At 40.2% G+C, this 20512-nt stretch overlaps 1 protein-coding gene across 5 annotated transcripts in view; it reads left to right on the forward strand.

The window, feature by feature from the left end:
- The first annotated feature begins 572 nt into the window (after nt 1–572).
- The window catches only part of SREK1 (splicing regulatory glutamic acid and lysine rich protein 1), a 57748-nt gene continuing 37808 nt past the window's right edge, over nt 573–20512 (forward strand). For 2 of the 5 annotated variants that reach the window (XM_062212143.1, XM_062212142.1), the window contains exons 1-3: nt 574–814; nt 9837–9970; nt 15776–15891. In XM_062212143.1, coding sequence (XP_062068127.1) covers nt 654–814; nt 9837–9970; nt 15776–15891 — 411 coding nt within the window. In that variant the 5' untranslated portion in view covers nt 574–653. Of the gene's footprint in view, nt 815–9836; nt 9971–14495; nt 15488–15775; nt 15892–20512 lie in introns of those variants that run through there. The other 3 variants (XM_062212144.1, XM_062212141.1, XM_062212145.1) reach the window with 3 other exon arrangements.

Below are 20512 nucleotides of genomic sequence, written 5' to 3' on the forward strand. Positions count from 1 at the left end.
CCGTTTTTTACACGCCCTTGCAGAAGGGGCGAATGAATCCCAACTTGTAAACACAACGGCATAGCTTCTCCCTTACTCAATCTGATTCTACGTTGTTTTGTAAAATTTTCCATGTCTTTTCACAATTAGGGCGCCTGCCAATTAAAAGATAAAGGTGGGGTGGGAGCTGTCGGTGCTTAACCACGACGCCCAAGCGCCGGTCAAGCATTTACGGGCGACGCCCGCGTCACTCCCGCCTCACGGCCCCGCGCCACCAGGCCAGCCGCGCGGTCTCCTAGCCCGCTCACTTCCTACAGGCAGCAGAGAGCTGGGTCTTCCGTGTTGACAGGAGAGCAAGAAACCGCCCGCGTCTGAAGGCAAAACAAAACAGCGATACACATCTCATCAGGGAAAACACAGGCGTCGGCCTCCCCAGGCGCTCGGAATCCAGGGCCGCAGCCGCGCGAGACCCGCGGGGTTGCCGGGGCGACGCTTCCGGCCGGCGCGCGCAGCCGCGGAGCAGGGGAGTTGTGAAATGGGCGGCTAGACCTGCCCGGCGCCGCGAATTCGCCCGCGGGAGCGCGCTCGCGGCCGCGCGGTCTCCGCTTTCCCGGCTCCGTCACTGCCGCGTCGCAGACGTTGGGGAGCGGAAAGGCAGCGGCCGCGGGAGCGGGATGAACAGCGGAGGCGCCTTCGGTTTGGGTTTGGGCTTCGGCCTGATCCCTACGGCGGTGATTCAGGTGACGAACCTGTCGTCGGCGGTGACCAGCGAGCAGATGCGGACGCTGTTTTCCTTCCTAGGAGAAATCGAGGAGCTGCGGCTCTACCCCCCGGAGTAAGTGCTGGGGCTCGGCTGGGGGAGGGGCGCGGGCGCCATCGAGACCTCGGCGTGGGGGCGAGCGGACGCGGCGCGGGCGCGCGGGGCCTGTCACGTGACGGCCGGTGCCTGCCCCGGTGCCCATGTTTGAGTGGGGCACCGGGCCGGCGGGGCTCGCCTCCGCGTGAGTCGTGTTTTGGGGGTTTGCGCCTGCCCCCGGCCTTTACAAAAGGATTGGGAGAGGCTGCGGTTTCCGTGTCGCCGGCCTCGTGCTCGCCGCGGGGTCGTGGAACGCAGTGCCCCGGTCCGCTTTTCCTCCCCGAATTTAAGATGGCCGCAGGTGGGCCTGGGCTCGTCCTCATGGCAAACGCCTGCCCTGGGTGCCTTTTTTTTTTTTTTTTTTTCTTTGCCCTCCGAGAGTCGTGGAGACCGCATCTGAGCCACCGTCGGGTTCTCAAGGCCTTAGGGTCGGACCGTTAGTGCTGACGGGGAAGCCTGCGGCCGGTGCAAAATGGAGTTAGGGCCGCATTTGTTCGCTAGGAGGCGGCTTCGCTAACTTAGCATCTCGCTCTCCCTAACCGAGCCCGTCCACGGTCAGCAGCGTGTCTGGTCACCCTGTTGACACCGGATTAAAAGGTCCCCTCGGGAAGGTCCCACTTTTCGAGACCTTTCGGAGGAAGGGTGAGTCGGTGTAGGATTGTCCCTGCGGTATGCGCGCTTGAAATGCCAGACTTGGCGTTTCTCTTGCAAAGCTTGCGAATCGCTCACACTCGTACATGCAGAAGCATTTTTTTTTTTTAAATCGTGGATTTTTGGAATCTTAAGATCGACAGCATTTTCTTGAATGTGTCAGTCCTTTGAAGGAAGTCGTTGCCTACGATTTTCTTTCTCTTTCAAACAAGTGACATTTATTTACCTTATTTTATGGTAATGGGTGTAAACCATAAAGTGCCGCTGCGTACATACTGGTAAAAGTTGTTACATATTTGGATATTTAAGTTTCACTTAAGTTTTTCGCCTCTTTCGAGAAATAGTTCATGCCTACAGAAAAGTTGGAACGATGATATATTGAGCATGTGTGTTCCCTAGACGTGTGTTCATCAATTTTTGCTACAGTTAATTATTAGAATTTCCTGTTATTACAATGCCCTTTTCCCTTCTTTTGATCTGGTGTATAATCAGACCACCCGCAGCATTTACTTATCTCCTTCAAATGTAGAAGACCCCCTCCCAGCCAGCCCCCTGTTAAATACTGCTTTATGACATTGATACTTAGTCTTGTTTGCCTTGTCTTGGAGCTGTAATCGAAGGTTGTATAGGTTATTCATGTTTTTGATTGATTAGCAATCTAAATTTTTTTTTCTAAGATTTATTTGGACACTAGAGTTACAGAGAGGCAGAGGCAGAGAGAAGTCTTCCCTGGGCTGATTCACTCCCCAAATGCGCTGAACCCCTCAGGGCTGAGCCAGAAGGAAGCCAGGAGCTTCATTTGGGTCTCCCATGTGGGTGCAGGGGTGGGGGAGTTGAGTGGAGAGGGGGATATCCCAGCACTTGGACCCTCTTCAGCTGCTTTCCCAGGCGTGTTAGAAGGCAGCTAGATCAGAAGTGGAGCATCTGGGACTTGAACCAGAGCTCATATGGGCTGCTGGTGCTGCGGGCGGTGCCTGAACCCACTATGCCACATTGCTGGCCCTGATATCTTTTGAAAATGTTTTCAACTATTTCAATTTTAAGTTCTCAGAACATTTTTTTTAATAATTGAGAAGTGTTTGGAGGAATGTTGCATCATTCAAGAATTGGAATCAGTAAAATATTCTGTAGGTGAACTTTGGTAAAATGATTTTGCTTTCAAGGTTGTGGTAGGTAGAAGATACACATCGCAGAATACTTTGCTAACATAACAGCATTTGTGGTGTTTAAAACCTGTGTTTGCATGAACTGTCTACCAGTTCCTGATAGTAATAAGCTACTAAAATTTTGTGAAAGATTTTATGTTTTTATATTTTTGAAAGAGTGATGGTGGCAGGGGGAAGATACCTTCCTTCATCTAGTTCTTTGCCCTAATGCCTGCAACAGCCAGGGCAGGAAGCTGGAATCAGGAGCAGAGCTGGTACTGGTACCTAACCACTCTGATGGGGATGTGGGTGTTTTAACTGCCAGGCTGAAAGGCTCCCTCCCCACCCCTTTTTTTCTAATTTAACTTTTTTTCATTTTTATTTTATTTGAAAGGCAGAGAGGGAGAAAGAGATAGAGATCTGCATTAGCTCATTAATTTCCTAAATGCTGGTGACAGCCAGGGTTGGGCCATTCTAAAGCCAGGAACTAGGAACTTCATCCAGTCTCCCATGTGGGTGACAGGACCTAGGTACTTGAGCCATCATTGTTGCCTTCCAGGATCTGCATCAGCAGGAAACTGAATCAGGAGCTGGGAAAAGAACCCAGGTATTGGTATGTGGAATGCTTGTATCTTAGCCACTAGGCTAAATACCCATTTTTGGATATTTATGTTACCATTTGCAAGCCATACAAAATTATCAGCTTAAAAGTTAGTTTGCTGTAGATTGTTGAATTTTGAGTCCTGCCGCCCTGTGGTTGCCTTGGCAGGGCCAGACCCAATGATTTTGCTGGCTTAGTATGGTCCCTGGACTGGATATTTTACACCCCTGTCTACAGGATATTTTAGAATGTGCTAATAAGATATTAGACATGATAGTACCACATGGAGTTTTTTTTTTTTTTTTTGACAGGCAGAGTGGACAGTGAGAGAGAGAGACAGAGAGGAAGGTCTTCCTTTTTGCCGTTGGCTCACCCTCCAATGGCTACTGCGGCCAGCGCATCTCGCTGATCCGAAGCCAGGAGCCAGGTGCTTCTCCTGGTCTCCCATGCGGGTGCAGGGCCCAAGGACCTGGGCCATCCTCCACTGCCTTCCCGGGCCATAGCAGAGAGAGCTGGCCTGGAAGAAGGGCAACCGGGATAGAATCCGGCGCCCCACCCGGGACTAGAACCTGGTGTGCCGGCACCGCAAGGCGGAGGATTAGCCTGTTAAGCCACGGTGCTGGCCCCACATGGAGTTAAAAAAATTTTTTTTATTTATTTATTTGACAGGTAGAGTTACAGACAGTGAGAAAGGCAGAGAGAAAGGTCTTCCTTCAATTGGGTCACTTCCCAAATGACCGCTACGGCTAGAGCTACGCCGATATGAAGCCAGGAGCCAGGTGCTTCTTCCTGGTTTCCCACACGAGTGCAGTGCCCAAGGACTTGGGCCATCCTCCACTGCCTTCCCGGGCCACAGCAGAGCTGGACTGGAAGAGAAGCAGCCGGAACTAGAACCCGGTGCTCATATGGGATGGTGGTTCTGCAGGTGGAGGATTAACCAAGTGAGCCACGGCACCAGCCCATTTTTTTCTTTTTTTTAAGATTTTATTTATTTTATTTATTTAGAGTTACAGACAGTGAGAGGCAGAGACTAAGAGAAAGGTCTTCCATCTGCTGGTTCACTCCCTAAATGTCTGCAACAGCTGGAGCTAATCCGATCTGAAGCCAGGAGCCAGGAGCCAGGAGCTTCTTCCTGGCCATTTTCCATTGCTTTCCCAGTGCATAGCAGAGAGCCAGATCGGAAGAGGAGCAGCCGGGATTAGAACTGGCACCCATATGGGATGATGGCACCGCAGGTGAAGGATTTACGTGTACCACAGCGCTGGTCCCCACCTTGAGTTTTTAAAAAAATTGTACAATGCCAATGCCATAGTTAATTAAAAATAGGAATAACCAGTTAGGGCCCAGATTTTCCTGACATGTGAAAAGCTGGTTCTTTGATGTCTGGAATTAACATCCAGTGAGAATTTCTAATTTTCTTTTCAAGGGTAAGGTTTTATAGTGAAAAACAACAATTTGATGTCAAGCTAAAATCTGTGAAGTTTTGGTACTGCTGCTTGGCATAAAAACATGCATTTGGACCAAATGGAATGTGAAACTTCTTTAAAAATATTAAAGCTAGATCAAGTCTACATTTTAAAATAGTCATCCTATTTAATAAAAGTATATCTATGATAGTTTAGATACAGTTGAAATATCTAGATTTGAAAATATACAATTTATGAGTACTTTTCTGGGTGAGATATTCATTATCCACTTGTAGACTTGTCAGTATATCATATTTTAGCTTATAAGTTTAAAATAGTTACTACCTTTGCTGAAAAGCTCAAATATTTACATGTATACAAAGGAAATATAAGTTGGCCTTCTTTCTGTTTTAAGGAAGGTAATTGGAGGTGAAGACTAAGAAAATTGCTTGGGAGATTAGAATTTAATTTTCAGCTTGTGGCTTAAAGTTGGGAGGTACCTATACTTAGTATCTATGTAGCCATGGTAATGCCATTCAGAACAGACCCAACACTGGACCTCATTCCCAAGCTTTAGCTGCTTTAAAAAACGTGCTCAGATTTCCTCTTCCTGCGATTGTTATTAAATGAAAAATGAAGTGAGTTTCAACTAGGGAATATTTGGAAATATTTTTGATTCTCAGCAATGATTAGGTTTTCATTCTTTCACAAGAGAATCTGTCAGTTTAGGAAATGTAGGTTTGGTGGTGGGTTTTCAGGATCTTGAAGATTTAGGGCAACAAGAGTTTACTACCTATTACAATGGCTAGGGCTTTAGTAGGTTATTGTAACCATAGATTCTTTTGGTTGCAAAGGACAGAAACAGTGTTTCTCAGTCTAACTAAAAAAGGGACCTTATTAGAAAGAAAGGTTGCACCACATGGAAGGATAAAGACTTGGGAACTGGGACTGGGACCCAGATCAGTATCAGCTGTGAGAGTCTCTCACAAGGCTTTATGTCAGCCCAGTTTGTTTCTGTGTAGCTGCTCTGTTTCTTTGCAGACTTAAATTGTACTCATCGTCTGGCCCAAGATGACTCTAAGTCACTTTCCAGCCCACAGAGAGAATCTGATTGTTCTGAGCTCTTTTGGTCAAGCCTGACCACCCAAATTACAGGTTGCTGCTCAGCCTGTGAAATGGGTCCTTGTGGCAGACAGCAAATCTGTTGTGGCTAGAGAAGGTTACAAGATCTGTTGAGGGTTTTCACTCAATTTAAGGAAATTGTGGTAATGCCTATGCTGAAGCTGTATGGAGTGTCTTGCTAGCACTGTGGGGAGGGGGCTACCTAATCCCTTTGGTATCTTAAGATGGTTTACCAGAAAGCTTGAAACTTGAGCCTTGAAGAAAAGTGAAATTTACCGTTCAAAAAAGGGAGTTAGGAGGCCAGATAGAATAGCCTGGACAGACTCAGCTGCCACCATGTGTTTTCAGAATCAGCAGTGTTTATATGCCTGGATTTGGGGTGCAGTTAGATGGTGCAGCAAGGTCAGAACGGTGCCTTTCAGGAAGCTTAAGCTGTGGAGTGACATAACAACATTTAGGATTTAGAAAGATGACTCTGGCAGGTGTTTTTTTTTTTTTTTGGTCACTAGTAAAGGGTTGAAGTATGATTGGTTAGGAGCCATTGTGGTATTACATGTGAGAAATTGAGGGCCTGATTAAGGCACTGACAATGGAAATGAAGAAAGAAGTAATATGACACATATTTGAGAATCTATGCAGAATTTATTGACCAGTAGTGATTAAGTCAGTATGGGCAGAATCTTGGAAACAACTCCTGAAGTCTTAGTAGTTTTACAAAATAGATTAATTGTTACACTTGGTTGGTAGGGTTAGGAACTCTACTCATTGGATCACTGGTATGAAATTTTTGAGTCAGTCACCTGTCTTGAATTTTGCCGGTCACTGTGGCAGAGACTCTAATTTTTTTTTTTTTAAATTTTTTGACAGGCAGAGTGGACAGTGAGAGAGAGATACAGAGAGAAAGGTCTTCCTTTGCTGTTGGTTCACCCTCCAATGGCGCACCGCGCTGATCTGATGGCAGGAGCCAGGTGCTTCTCCTGGTCTCTCATGGGGTGCAGGGCCCAAGCACTTGGGCCATCCTCCACTGCACTCCCTGGCCACAGCAGAGAGCTGGCCTTGGAAGAGGGGCAACTGGGACAGGATCGGTGCCCCGACCGGGACTAGAGCCCGGTGTGCCGGTGCCGCAAGGCGGAGGATTAGCCTAGTGAGTCGCGGCGCCGGCCTAAGACTCTACTAGTTTTAACAAGTAGTGATACTTTACTAGTTCTGTTCATACTTAATTGACTAAAGTGAGTTATGTGGCCGCACCTAAATTCTAGCAACAAAAATGGAATTTTACTGTGTACCCAGAAGGAACTTTGGAAATACTTGAGCAACATTAATATCTGTCACACTAGTGACTCTTGGCTTTCAGACTTGGGCAATGTGATGGTATCTTTAACTGAGATATGAAGTATAGGAGAGGGCAGAATTGGTAAGGAATGAGGTTGGTGAATGTATTTTGCACTTACTAAATGAAGGGGTGGATCCTCATGACTACCAAGGTGTAATCTTGCAGCAGGCGCTTGGATCTGGGTGTCTGGAGTTCAGGAAAGAACTAAATTGGAGATTTGGTAACTAAAGGTGGTGAGTTAAATTGAAGTTTGGAAGTATTTACTTAAGTGACAATACATAAAGTGCTTTGACTTATATGTCAGATAAGTGGGGATTTTTGGTGTTCCTTAGCATGAATCCCAAATTCAGTGGCTTTAGGCAGAAATGAGTTGGGTGGCAAAGAGGTAGAAATGTTTTTTTTTTTTTTTGCAGCTTTAGTCAGCAGTACTAGTACATTAATAATATCTTTTTTTTTTTTTTTAAGATTTATTTATTTGAAAGAGTTACACAGAGAGAGGACAGGCAGAGAGAGAGAGAGAGAAAAGGTCTTCCATCCACTGGTTCACTCCCCAGATGGCCACAATGGCTGGAGCTGTGCCATCAAGAGCCAGGAGCTTCCTCCAGGTCTCCCACGTGGGTGCAGGGGCTCAAGGACTTGGGCCATCTTCCACTGCTCGGAAGTGGAGCAGTCGGGACTCGAACTGGCGCCCATATGGGATGCTGGCACTTCAGGCCAGGGCGTTAACCCGCTGTGCCACAGCGCCAGCCCCAATAATATAGTTTCAAGTTTTAAATGTAGATATAGTTTATTATCACAGTGTTTGGGTAATATTAATGTGGTTATTCTATACTGTTTAAAGATAGTTTTATCCACCTGCCACAGCTGGAGCTGTGCTGATTTTTGAATTTTAATAATTAATGTTGGGGCTGGCACTGTGGTGTATGGGTAAAGCCGCTGCCTGTAGGGCCGGCATCCCATGTGGGTGCTGGCTTGAGTTCCTATGCTTCACTTCCAATCCAGCTCTCTGCTGTGGCCTGAGAAAGCAGTAGAAGATGGCCCAAGTACTTGAGCCCCTGTACCCACATGGAGACCTGGAAGAAGCTCCTGGCTTTGGATCTGTCCAGCTCTAGTTATTGCAGCCATTTGGAGAGTGAACCAGAGGACGGAAGGTCTCCTACTCTGCCTCTCTCTAAATCTCCATTTCAAATAAATAGAATAAATCTTTAAAAAATTATTTGTAGAACTAGTAATTACGTAGTGTATCAGAATGGCTTAAAAATTCTTGATTAGTTGAAAAATAAGGTTGCATGAGCTTTGGAATTAGATGATTAGTCTTAAATCCTATGTGCCATTTGCTTGTTCAAGGCATTATAGTCAACTTCCCTATCAGTTTTGTAAATCAAAATAAATTACAATTATTGTCCAGGTCATATATAACATTTTTCAAGTGATCTGTGCTTTTTTAGTGTGAACAGTTTCAAAAGGTTGTACATTTGTTATAGATAAGGTATATGCTTGTTGGATTTTTTTTTTTTTTTGCTGAAGAATTATGGACTTTAATGAGAAGTTGAAAAATGATTGTCCATGAGGATGGTAAATTTTATTTTATTTTATTTTTTAAAGATTTTATTTATTTATTTGAGAGGCAGAGTTACAGAGGGAGAGAGAGACAGAAAGGTATTCCATCCACTAGTTTACTCCCCAAGTGGCTGCAATGGCCAGATCTGGGCCAATCAAAAGCCAGGAGCTTCTTTTGGGTCTCCCATGCAGGTGCAGCGGCCCAAGCACTTGGGCCATCTTCTGCTGCTTTCCCAGGCCACAGCAGAGAGCTGGATCGGAAGTGGAGCAGCCAAGACTAGAACTGGCGCCCATATAGGATGCTGGCATTGCAGGCGGCGGCTTAACCCGCTATGCCACAGTGCCGGCCCCAAAGATGGTAAATGTCATAATCTAGCAAGATGGATTTGTATTACGAAAAAATTTGTGCTATGTCTGCTTCATTTTTATTGTAAGTCTGCCTAGGTTGAACTTGATCAACTAGGGCTGGAGTTTATGCTTTTTTGCATATAAAATATGAAAAATTGTTTTGGTAAGACCTTTTGTTTGTAAAGTCACATTGCTGTCTAGCTTAAAGCAGTCTGTTAAATGCAGAAGACTTTAGTTTTGGTCCATGTTATCTGGTTGTTTATAAGACAATTGAGAAATTTTTAGTGATTTAAATGCTAAAGAATCACAGAGTTGGAGTAATTATAAAATTTGATGTCTTGGTGATGAGCAAAATGATTGAATGGTTTCACTTTTTACTGTAGGTGAGGCTGTATTTGTAGTAGTACTCTAGGAACTGCCTGGGATTTTCTTAAATTAAGTGTTTTGCGTTCATATCATCAGCTGGATTGAAAGGTGTTACTATAAAAAAAATTGAAGTCCTAAGGATTAGGGGTTTTATAAAGGGATTTTGGCCATTTATGATGATATATTGGGTAAATGTCTGTGAGTTATATCAGCTGTTTTCATATTTTACTGATTAATTTGAGTTTCAAGTTTTAAAAGTAAGGTTAGAGACCGGCCTATATTGCCTCTGCAATGGCAGATCAGCATTAAATGACTAAATGTAATTTTTTATGCCTTAATGATCCTTAGCACCAAAAACTTCTTATGTGTTGATTATGTAAGACTATGTAAAGATACAAGAAAGAACTTTTAAATGCAAATGACAGAGCCAAGCAAATGTTTATAATTGTGTTTCTTTTTTATCTTACAGCAACACACCTCTTGCTTTTTCCTCCAAAGTATGTTATGTTAAGTTTCGTGACCCATCAAGTGTTGGTGTGGCCCAGCATCTAACTAACACGGTTTTTATTGACAGAGCTCTGATAGTTGTTCCTTGTGCAGAAGGTTGGTATCTTACATGTTTTTTTTCCTATTGTTTAATGTTTGTCTTGTCACTGCCTTTGACTTTCGTAGAAATGGCAGGTAGACAGTTACTGGTGTGTGGGTATGTATGTATCGTATATATGTGAAGGAGAGAGAGAGAGGAAGAGAAAGAATGTTAATGTAAAACCAAGAATGAAATTTGGAGAAGGAAGGGATTTTTATCCAATAGTAAATTATTTTAAAATGGTTTGCTTGATTTATTTCAGATTTTATAATTTAACATTTAAAAAATTTGTGTTATTTGGCTTCGCTATTTTTGCTTTGGCTTTCTTGTAGTCAATTTTCAGGTTGTAAAGAAAGCTTCCTGAAATTAAGAAAAATAGTATCTTGATATGAGAAGTTGTATATGTAAATAAATATTTACCCTGTGTGTATAATATTAATAGTATTACAAATAAAAATAGTGTACACATTTTGCCAAATAGAGGTTAAGTGGTATTTATAAGAAACATATTCATAATTTATGCTTTCAGGTATCTTCTTATTTTATTACTTATGAGACTATTGTTTCATATTCAGTATAATTGTTTGCAGCTAGAATTTATTTTTTTCTTTTATTGGCTTTTGGTAGGTGGTAATTGAAAAAATTATTCTGGCCCCCTCCCCCACCACCTGCTTTCCAAAGCCTCGATCAAGGAAATAGTTGTTGAAGATAGGAGGAAGGCTAGAGGCCTTAGAGTTACTTGTTAAATTTTATGACACACTGCTTTAAGAGCTAATTATTACTAATAATTTTTAGTGACTTCTTTTTGCAGAGCCACTCACATACAATAGACTGTGCTGAATTTTGACAGTTCTGGTGTGTAATTAACTTCTATTCAGAGCACTGACTATGGCATGTGTATATGAATTTTAGTATTAGATTATTGTAAATTTAAATGTCCTTAAAATAGATTTTCTCTGGTGGATAATGGTAACTGTTTTACAACATAAAAGTTCACTAGAAATCATTTAATGGGCTTTCATGTGTAATTTTAAAAGCTGTTTTATTGGCCAAGTTAACATTAATGTAACATCATATATAATCAGTTTGCTATACTTTTAGATTTAGGTTATTTCAGAGTGCCTATTTTGGGATGTCAAAAACCTTACACTCAAATATAGTGCGTAGTTCGGCTGGTATTTTTGAAGTCCCAGAATAGGATGTTCTGGAATTTTTCAGATACATTCAGAGTATACTTCCCATGCTTGATGGGTTACAGTGAGTAGAGAAAGTAAAAATTTATTCAAAGTTAATTATTTGCTAAATACATCCTTATCTGCTGATCTGTAAGGGTACAGTGAAACCAAAATTGGATAGGGAGGTGGGAAAGGAGCTAGTTAATGGTTTAGTTCTTCATCCTTGAAATTTCATACCAATAAGCTGCAAGAGAGAAAAATCAGGTAGAAGGATTTAGTAAACAGAAAATTATCCCACCAACACAACAGGGTCTTTTATTAATTAGCTCCTTACTAATTGGAAGAAAGAATTTTATCATTGCTTTGGTGGAACCTTGGATATATTCCCATAGAATTTTTGATGCAGCAAAGAACCCTTTTGGTTTGTCATAGATATTTAGGGTTATGGGTATATAGGGGTTTCTTTTGTTTGTTTTACATAATTAATAAATGCAAAGTCAGTTACAGCTTTTTAAAAATATTTTTACTATTGTTTTGAGATAAAATTTACTATTTTTGAACATGAGACTATAAAATTTTACTGAAATTTGGTTATAAGTGAAAATTTTAATTAAACTATAACTGGTATTAGAAAAGCATTCAGATATATTTTCATTAGTTATATTAAATTAGCAATGATGAGTTTATGAAACATGAAGGTTTTCTGTGAAATGTTGAAAGTCTGATTATGCACGGCAAGTTAAGAAATAATGTATTATTCTACCACAAAAGCGATGAGTTTGAAAAAGCCAAAGGAAAGTATCCCAGTGCAGTAAGTTCTGGAAGCAGAGAAACACCGTGATGCTGTATGCAGTCTTCTGTTCACTTCCCGGCTGCATTATTTTCCTTGACCTTATAGAAACAGCATCATGACGTAAATGATAAAAACAGTAGGAAAAATATTCAGAAAAGTATTTTTAGTTCTTTCATTGACTATTTTTTAGTGCAGACAGTGAAGTGAGAAGATTTTGCTGTAAAAGTAGTGTTGGATGTGTAACAGTTTCATACATTGGAAGCATTAGCTGTTAATAAAATAGGCCGTTTCAAAATAAAACATACTTTCATTATACTTGTCCAGATATGACCTCTTTTTGTTGTTGCGTGCATTTCAGATTTCTTTTATAAATAAATGTTAACACTTAGAAAAGGATAAGGTCAAACAAAAAAGGGTGTCAGCATAATCATCAGTCATAACTTTATGTCCACATTTTTGGTAGATGGATTTTGACTATTAATTTGGTTTTGTATGTTTTCTCTATGTGATATTTGTGCATTATTAGATGACTAGACTGGCCAAGGCAGACCTGTTACACTTGCCTGAGTTAGGCATTGTTTGCCATGCCACTAAACCTGCCGTCAAGTGAAACCTTCATTGGGGAAATGAGATCGGAGTCTGAACCGCAGAAGATGGACGCCCTGTCTCTGTTTTTTATTGTTTTGCTTTAATTTCATTTCTTTTTCTTTATTTTGTCCCTTTTTTTTTGTTTGTTTTTGTTTTTGTTTTGTTAAAATCTCTTTCACTTTAACTTGTGAGCTGGTTCTCCAGTTCTTTGTAAATGGTATTCCATTAAAGGTCATAATGTGTTGCAAATTATATTGGGAGATGATTAGAAGAGTTCAGCCTTAAGATGAAATAAGTTTTCATGCAGTAAATTAGGATATAGTTTTTTAAAACTCATTGGTGTTTGTAGACTGATCAGATACATTTTGTTCTCAAAACATTAGAACACTGATAAGAATTTAAGGGACACTTTCTGATCTCAAGGTAACCTTTTTTGTAGTTTTTTTCCAAGTCCACATTTCACATAGCAGCCAACTGATTGCTTCTAATGTTCATCCTTCCCCTTAGACCTTTAGGCTTACAAAATCATCGGGGAAACTAAGTGGATATCTTATAACAGTTTGAGTGGAGGAGAAAGGAGCCTTTACTTATATGATGGATATTCATTATAGAATTTAACTTTCTTCCTTGACTTACAAAGATTTCATTTTTTTTTTCTTTTTTGCCTATGTGGGGAATGGATATTTGAGAAGCATTGGTTACTTATTTTTGTGTGTGTTTTTCTGTTTGCTTGAAATTTTTTTTTGAAAATGTTTCTGAGATTACAGTTTTAATTGGATTTTAATATTAAGATTTAGACTTTAATCCCATGAGAGATGTTTTCTTCTCAGTTGTCATTGAGGAGTATAATATGGGAAAATGCTAAATGCATTTTATACTTCTATGCACACTAATTGGGGACTTCAAAAAATTAGTGGAAAATTTGAGCAAAGAGATAAAGACAAATTTTCCATGAACTTTTTTAAAAGCCCCCTCAGGTTTGGAGAGTGAATGTGGTAGTGTTCTATCTTGGAAATTAAACTGTGGAACTTTTTCTTTTCTTAAACCATTATGTCCCATTGTGCTATATATATGGACATATAAAAACAAATTGAGCAAGAAATAAATTGCTTATGGTAACTTTGAAGTAAATATTATGTTGTTGAATATTTACAGAATTCAGAATTTGAGACTTAATGGGTTAATGTATCTTTAATGATAATTAAAGTAAGACAAAAATATTAGCTTACATTTATAGTTAGAGATTTATAGTGTATTACTGTCATCAAAGTCCAAATTTGACAACCTGCTGATGCTTTATTTAAGCCAGAAGAGAAAGACTTCATGATGCAGAATGTTTTGGCATGTGTTGAATACTCTTTTTTGTTTGTTTAGTCTTCCCACGCTGTCTTTATGAATAGTTTTGGTTATTAATTGGCGAGTAATATTAAATTTGGAAAATTACTGGGTTGGAATTCTTACTTTTTTTAGGTGCAGTTATTAGGATAGTAAAGCATAGGATTTGTACCTCAGAACTTCAGTTGATCTATCCAGTGTGTTCAGGTTTTATAAATCTTTTTCAGAAATAATATCTGTTTGTAACAGTAAAATGTGTGATATTAATATAAACAGTATATTTGGGATATTCATGAATACATGTGTTTATTATTAACTAATACATATAAGATAGGTTACTGTTATTTGATGTCTTCAGTGAGGCTACCTACCTTTTGTTTATGCATGTTTAGAAAGCTTTTTTCCAGAATTTACTTTGAAATAAGATATTTAGAGTAATATAAACTTACATGCTGCAAAGTTAGAAAATAGTAGGCATTTGCTAAAGCTAATAAAATGTTTTATTCTGTTCCTATAAATAAGATACAACTTATTTAAAGCAAGCTTTAACTTCCATGTTGAATTTATCCGTGTTTAGAAATATATTCAGAAAACATTAATTAGAGGTTTGTGTCTTCACATCTGATTTTTTTAAGTAGGATTTTTACCACTGAAATTAAGCATTGAATTGCTTTTTGAAAATTTACTATAAGCTGTGTTTCAGCTTAGTGTGATTTTGTACACTGTCTTAAAACACCTGAAGAAAGTTATAATGGAAATGTGTAGCTAACTACCACATGAGTAGTTCTTCCTATGTATGTAGTCACCTTTTTAAGAAATACTTTTTTTTTTTGGCTAAACTGTAGGTGAGGAAAAATGTGTAAAAGTTACGGTTCTTACCAAAATTAATTGATTAAAGTTCAACAAATATGGCAAATCAGTGTACTTATTCAAAGTGAATTTTTCAGCTTTTAGGCTTTTTTTCCCCTTAGTCTCTACGATTATTTTAGAATTACCTGTTGTTATTAGGCAATTAAAATGTTTATAAGACATTTAGGCCACCCTTCTTCAGATAAGTATACTGAAATTGACTCTACAAGTTAATGTTTTAAGCAGTTTCCTGAGAGTTGGGAACTTTTTTTGTTGCAGTTAGTTATTCCCCAAACTTTTAACAATTTTACGAGGCGTATTTCTTGGAACTGGACTCTTAGGCATCCTGGATATTGGTGGACTGCCTTATTAATTGAATGTGTGTAGGCTTTGTTTTAAATTGCAGCTTGATTATGTGAAATAGATTTTTGTTTTCTTGTTTATTTGAAATTGGATGGAATCAAATGGAAGGTTATCAGAATTGTTTGCATCACAAGTAGGTAGTTTCAGTAACAGGATAGGGGCACTCATTAAGGAACAAATTTCAATTCGCACATAATTTGTTTTTTCTTTTTCTTTTTTTTGACTGATTTGGTTATTTGCCATTTCTGGGGATTAAACTTTAAAAAATGTTCTTCTTTTCTGTATCTGATGTTCTGTGTGCTATTAGTGATGCAGCCAACACGAACGGTTGTCATGTGTAACACAACTTTCGATCACCGCGAAAACACCGCCCTGGGAAAGCGTCCATGCTTGATATCGTTTGGTTCATGAACATTAAGTTTCCAGTACAGGTGACCCATAGCTCAAAGTGTTAAATAATTGTCTACATTATTCAATTTTTAAAATAATATTCCATTAATGAGATTGTTAGTCTTTGAAGTTTTGCTCACTTTTATTTTTCCTAGTAGAGCAGGATAAAAGGAAAGACTTAAGTTCTTATTTATTTCTTTGTATGGATCTGATAGATAGATTCTCATTTATTATTATTATTTTTTAAGTGCAAGGGTAATTGTAAAATGATAGTGTAACATTTGTGTGGTGTTTCTGCTTTCTTTAATGTTTGGAACTTGCCTCTGCAGGTAAAATCCCAGAGGAATCCAAAGCCCTCTCTCTATTGGCTCCTGCTCCAACCATGACAAGTCTGATGCCTGGTGCAGGACTGCTTCCCATACCAACCCCCAGTCCCTTGACTACAGTAAGTACTTCCAGTCCTCCAATGAGTGGCAGAACATGCAGCTATGGATTGTTTGAATGAAGAGCTCAGAAAATTACTTCCATTTTGGACCTTTTTTTGGAGAGAATTTGAAATCTCTACTTAAAGGTCTTTGTTTTTTCCTCAGGTTGTCACTGACTTACACTGTCTTTTAGAATTGCTTCTAAAGTAATTGGGGATTTGTTAAAATTTGAGAACTCAGATTACTCATTAGAAAATCAGATATTGAAACTCAGTATTTTAGATTGCATAGAGAATTGGAAGATCTAGGTAACTTCCACATTATAATGTAATTTCCCAGATCATGAAGATTAGAAATCCATTTAAAAAATTTACTGAAAAAATAGATGATCCACAATGAGAAAAAATATGGCAGAGGAGCATTTTTCTGATAGAGAAATGTAGCAAGGTGAAAACATGGCAAAAATATTTTTTCCTTTAAATTGTGATTTAATGCTATATTTATGGTCTTCAAGTAGAGGTAAAGATAATACTGTTACTGGACTCTTGGTTTTCGCATTTAAGATTTGGGTATTATTCACTTAAAAAGAAGGGCTATTTTTCTAAAAAAAAAAATAGTACAAAAACCCAAAACAAAATACAAAACTTACCTTAATTGGAAGTTTTGTAATGTGGGGTAGGGAGTGAACTAATAAATCAACTTTGTGTTTTTCTTTAATTTATCCAAATTCTAGATGTGGTTACTGAAACTCTTAAGTGCAGAATTTTAGGACTTTTTTTTTTTTGACAGGCAGAGTGGATAGTGAGAGAGAGAGAGAGACAGAGAGAAAGGTCTTCCTTTTTGCCGTTGGTTCACCCTCTAATGGCCGCTGCGGCCGGCGCATCTCGCTGATCCAAAGCCAGGAGCCAGGTACTTCTCCTGGTCTCCCATGCGGATGCAGGGCCCAAGCACTTGGGCCATCCTCCACTGCCTTCCCAGGCCATAGCAGAGAGCTGGCCTGGAAGGGGGGCCACCGGGATAGAATCTGGTGCCCCAACCGGGACTAGAACCCGGTGTGCCGGCGCTGCAAGGCGGAGGATTAGCCTGTTAAGCCACAGCACTGGCTGAATTTTAGGACTTTTAAAAGTTTACATGACAAGGCCGGCGCCGCGGCTCAATAGGCTAATCCTCCGCCTAGTGGCGCCGGCACACCGGGTTCTAGTCCCCGTCGGGGCACCAGAGTCTGTCCCAGTTGCCCCTTTTCCAGGCCAGCTCTCTGCTATGGCCCGGGAGTGCAGTGGAGGATGGCCCAAGTGCTTGGGCCCTGCACCCCATGGGAGACCAGGAGAAGCACCTGGCTCCTGCCTTTGGATCAGCACGGTGTGCCGGCCGCAGTGCACCGGCGGCGGCCATTGGAGGGTGAACCAATGGCAAAAGGAAGACCTTTCTCTCTGTCTCTCTCTCTGTCCACTCTGCCTGTCAAAAAAAAAAAAAAAAAAAAGTTTATATGACATTGTTCTTCTGGAGACTGCCCTGTAATCGTGACGTTAGGTTTTCTTTTTTTCAAAAGAGGTAGTCATTTTATCTTATTTTAAAGGAATTAAAAGTTACGTTTATTTTGCTTTAAAATTTTTTGAAACTTATGCAATTTTTTCATAATTTTTTATTTTTAATTTACTTATAAAGGGAAGGTAAACACTTTTCTCACTGAATGTTTGTGTTTAAGGAGCAGAAAGATGGTCAGTATGGCTGAAGTGAGTAAGGGGAGAGGGAAGATAGTGGATGTTGGAGTTTGGAGGGTAGAGTACTGGTTATGTGGAATTTCCTAGATTGAGGAAAAGAATTTAAATTGTTTTCTTAAGGTATTTAGAAATAATTGATATGTTTTAAGTGGGGACATGATTTGACATGTCTTATAAATCAGATTGGCTGCTGTATCAAGAGTATGTGCTACATTGGTTTCATGAACTTGAGTTCACCTGTAGGAAATAGTTGTTAATAATTAATAGTTTTACAGCTTACTTAAATGTTTGTATACTATATGCTGCTGTGTGTACTTACATATCTCTCAGTAGTCAAAATTTTCTTTAATTGTATAAGTGGAAATGAAACTGGTTGTTTCTTTTCCTTAAAACGTCATTAATTCTGGAAAAAAACAACAACAACAAAAAAAAAACTTGACATTTTCCTGTTCTGAGATGTTCTAGCTCTTCTAGTGTTAAGTTTACATATTGCTTGAAGTAAAGACTGAATTTAGTAATGTTAAGATAGGTAAGGACTTGATATTTTAAATTTGTTTTCTTGAATGAATTTTGTATTTCAATTTTATTCTGACCATATGATACCCTGCCTTTTCTACTTGGTAGCTCAGTAGCTTTAGGGAAAATCATTTAATTCTCTTAAGTTCTTTCCTTTTTCCTTTGCTATCCTCTTCTTCTTTTCTTCCTTCCTTCCTTCCAAGATTCATTTATTTGTTTGAAAGAGTTAAAGAGAGAGACAGAGAGCTCTTCCACCCACTGGTTTGGTTCACTCCCCAGATGTCTTCAGTTGGGCCTGGGCCAGGCTGCAGCCCAGAGCCTCTCCCCGGTCTCCCATGTGGGTAGCAGGGGCCGAAACACTTGGGTCCTCTTTCACTGCTTTTCCCAGGCTGTGAGCAGGGAGCTTGATCTGAAGTGGAACAGCTGGGATGCTGGTGTCAAAAACAGTGGCTTAACTTGTTTTGCCATAATGCTTACCCCATAGTTAATAATCACTGAGCAAAATTAGTTGCTGTGATGATTGTTGACTTTTTTGAATTCTTCATAGTCATTCTTTTGAATTACCATCAGACTCAGTTGTGTATTTGTGAATTCACTTACGAGGTTAAACATTTTTTTCAACTGCAAAATCCTTTGTGATCGCTTATGGACACAAATAGTGACACAATTTGAGTTAATTGATAAGTACATTCCCAGATGAAGTCAAACAAGGTGACATTCTGTCTTGTTTCAACACTCATACTTTAAACATGCACACTTTTTACAGTCTATCTAGTGCCACATTTTTTGAAATTATTTTTTTCTTATTGACTTCATCATATAGACCAGCTTCCAAGCATGGTACCAAAGTGTTCTGTGGTATTCCTGAGTACAGGAATACTTTGGTATGCTTTATGGAGAAAATACGTGTTTTGTCAGGAGTTACAGTGCTGCTGGGCATGAGATTTATGTTAATGAATCAACAGCATACCTTAAAGTAACTTTAAACAGAAATATATATATATATATAAAGCAAGGTTATGCGTATGTATCAATTGGCAAAATTATGACCAGAATATCCCGGTAACTTAACCCTATATTTTCCCAGAAATAGTTGTTCAGTACTCAATAATATGAGTTCATTGTTCATGGCAGCTTCATTTAACATAACTGCCTAACATACGATGATACAACGAGACTCAATTGTCCATGTTTAGTGTCAAGTTTAAACATTCATGAAATACTCAGTTGCAAAATATGAATCTTAGGGCCAGCACTGTGACGTCAGCAGGTAAAGCTGCTGCATACAGAGCCAGCATCCCATTAGGACACCAGTTCAAGTCCTGGCTGCTCCATTTTTTCTTTTTTAAGATTTATTTATTTATTTGATTTTTTATTTTATTTTTTTTGAGAGGTAGAGCCACAATGAGAGGGAGAGACAGAAAGGTCTTTCTTCCATTGGTTCACTCCCCAAATGGCTGCAGTGGTTGGAGCTGTGCTGATCCGAAGCCAGGAGCCAGGTGCCTCCTCCTGGTCTCCCATGCAGGTACAGGGGCTCAAGCACTTGGGCCATCATCCACTGCTTTCCCAGGCCACAGCAGAGAGCTGGATGGGAAGAGGAGCAGCCGGGACTAGAACTGGCGTCCATATGAGATGCCGGTGCCGCAGGTGAAGGATTAACTTATTATGTCACGGTGCTGGCCCCTATTTATTTATTTGAAATTCAGAGTTACAGAGAGGCAGAGGGGGGTGGGGAGGAATCTTCCATCCCCTGGCTCACTCCCTAATTACCTGCAACATCTGGAGCTGCGCCAATCCTAAGCCAGGAGCCAGGAGCTTCTTCTGGGTCTCCCACGTGGGTGTAGGGGCCCAAGGACTTGGCCCATCTTGTACTGTTTTCCCAGGCCAAAGCAGAGAGCTGGATCAGAAATGGAGCAGCCAGGACTTGAACTGGCACCCATACAGGATGCCAGCATTGCTGGCGGTGGTTTTACCCACTGTACCACAGTTCCGGCTCCCGGCTGCTCCACTTGTGATCCACCTCCCTGCTAATGCACCTGGGAAAGCAGTGGAAGACACCCCAAGTCCTTGAGTTCCTGCACCTATGTGGGAGACCCAGAAGAAGCTCCTGGCTCCTGGCTTCGGATCAGCACAGCTCTGGCCGTTGTGCCCATTTGGGGAGTGAACCAGCAGATGGAAGACCCTTCTCTCTGTCTCTCCCTCCCTCTCTCTCTGTAACTCTACCTTTGAAATAAATAAAATCTTTAAAAAATATATATATATATAAATCTATTTGGATTCAAAACTAATGTGACTTCACTATCTTAAAATTCAAAAATATAAGTGTGCTAAAGTTAGGAGTCTATAAGGCTCTTCTCATTTTTGTTGGATTGATTGAATTCTTGCTAAGATTGGAGAATGGTAA

The sequence above is a fragment of the Lepus europaeus genome, chromosome 15 (genome assembly GCF_033115175.1).
Source record: "Lepus europaeus isolate LE1 chromosome 15, mLepTim1.pri, whole genome shotgun sequence".
Classification (NCBI taxonomy): domain Eukaryota; kingdom Metazoa; phylum Chordata; class Mammalia; order Lagomorpha; family Leporidae; genus Lepus; species Lepus europaeus.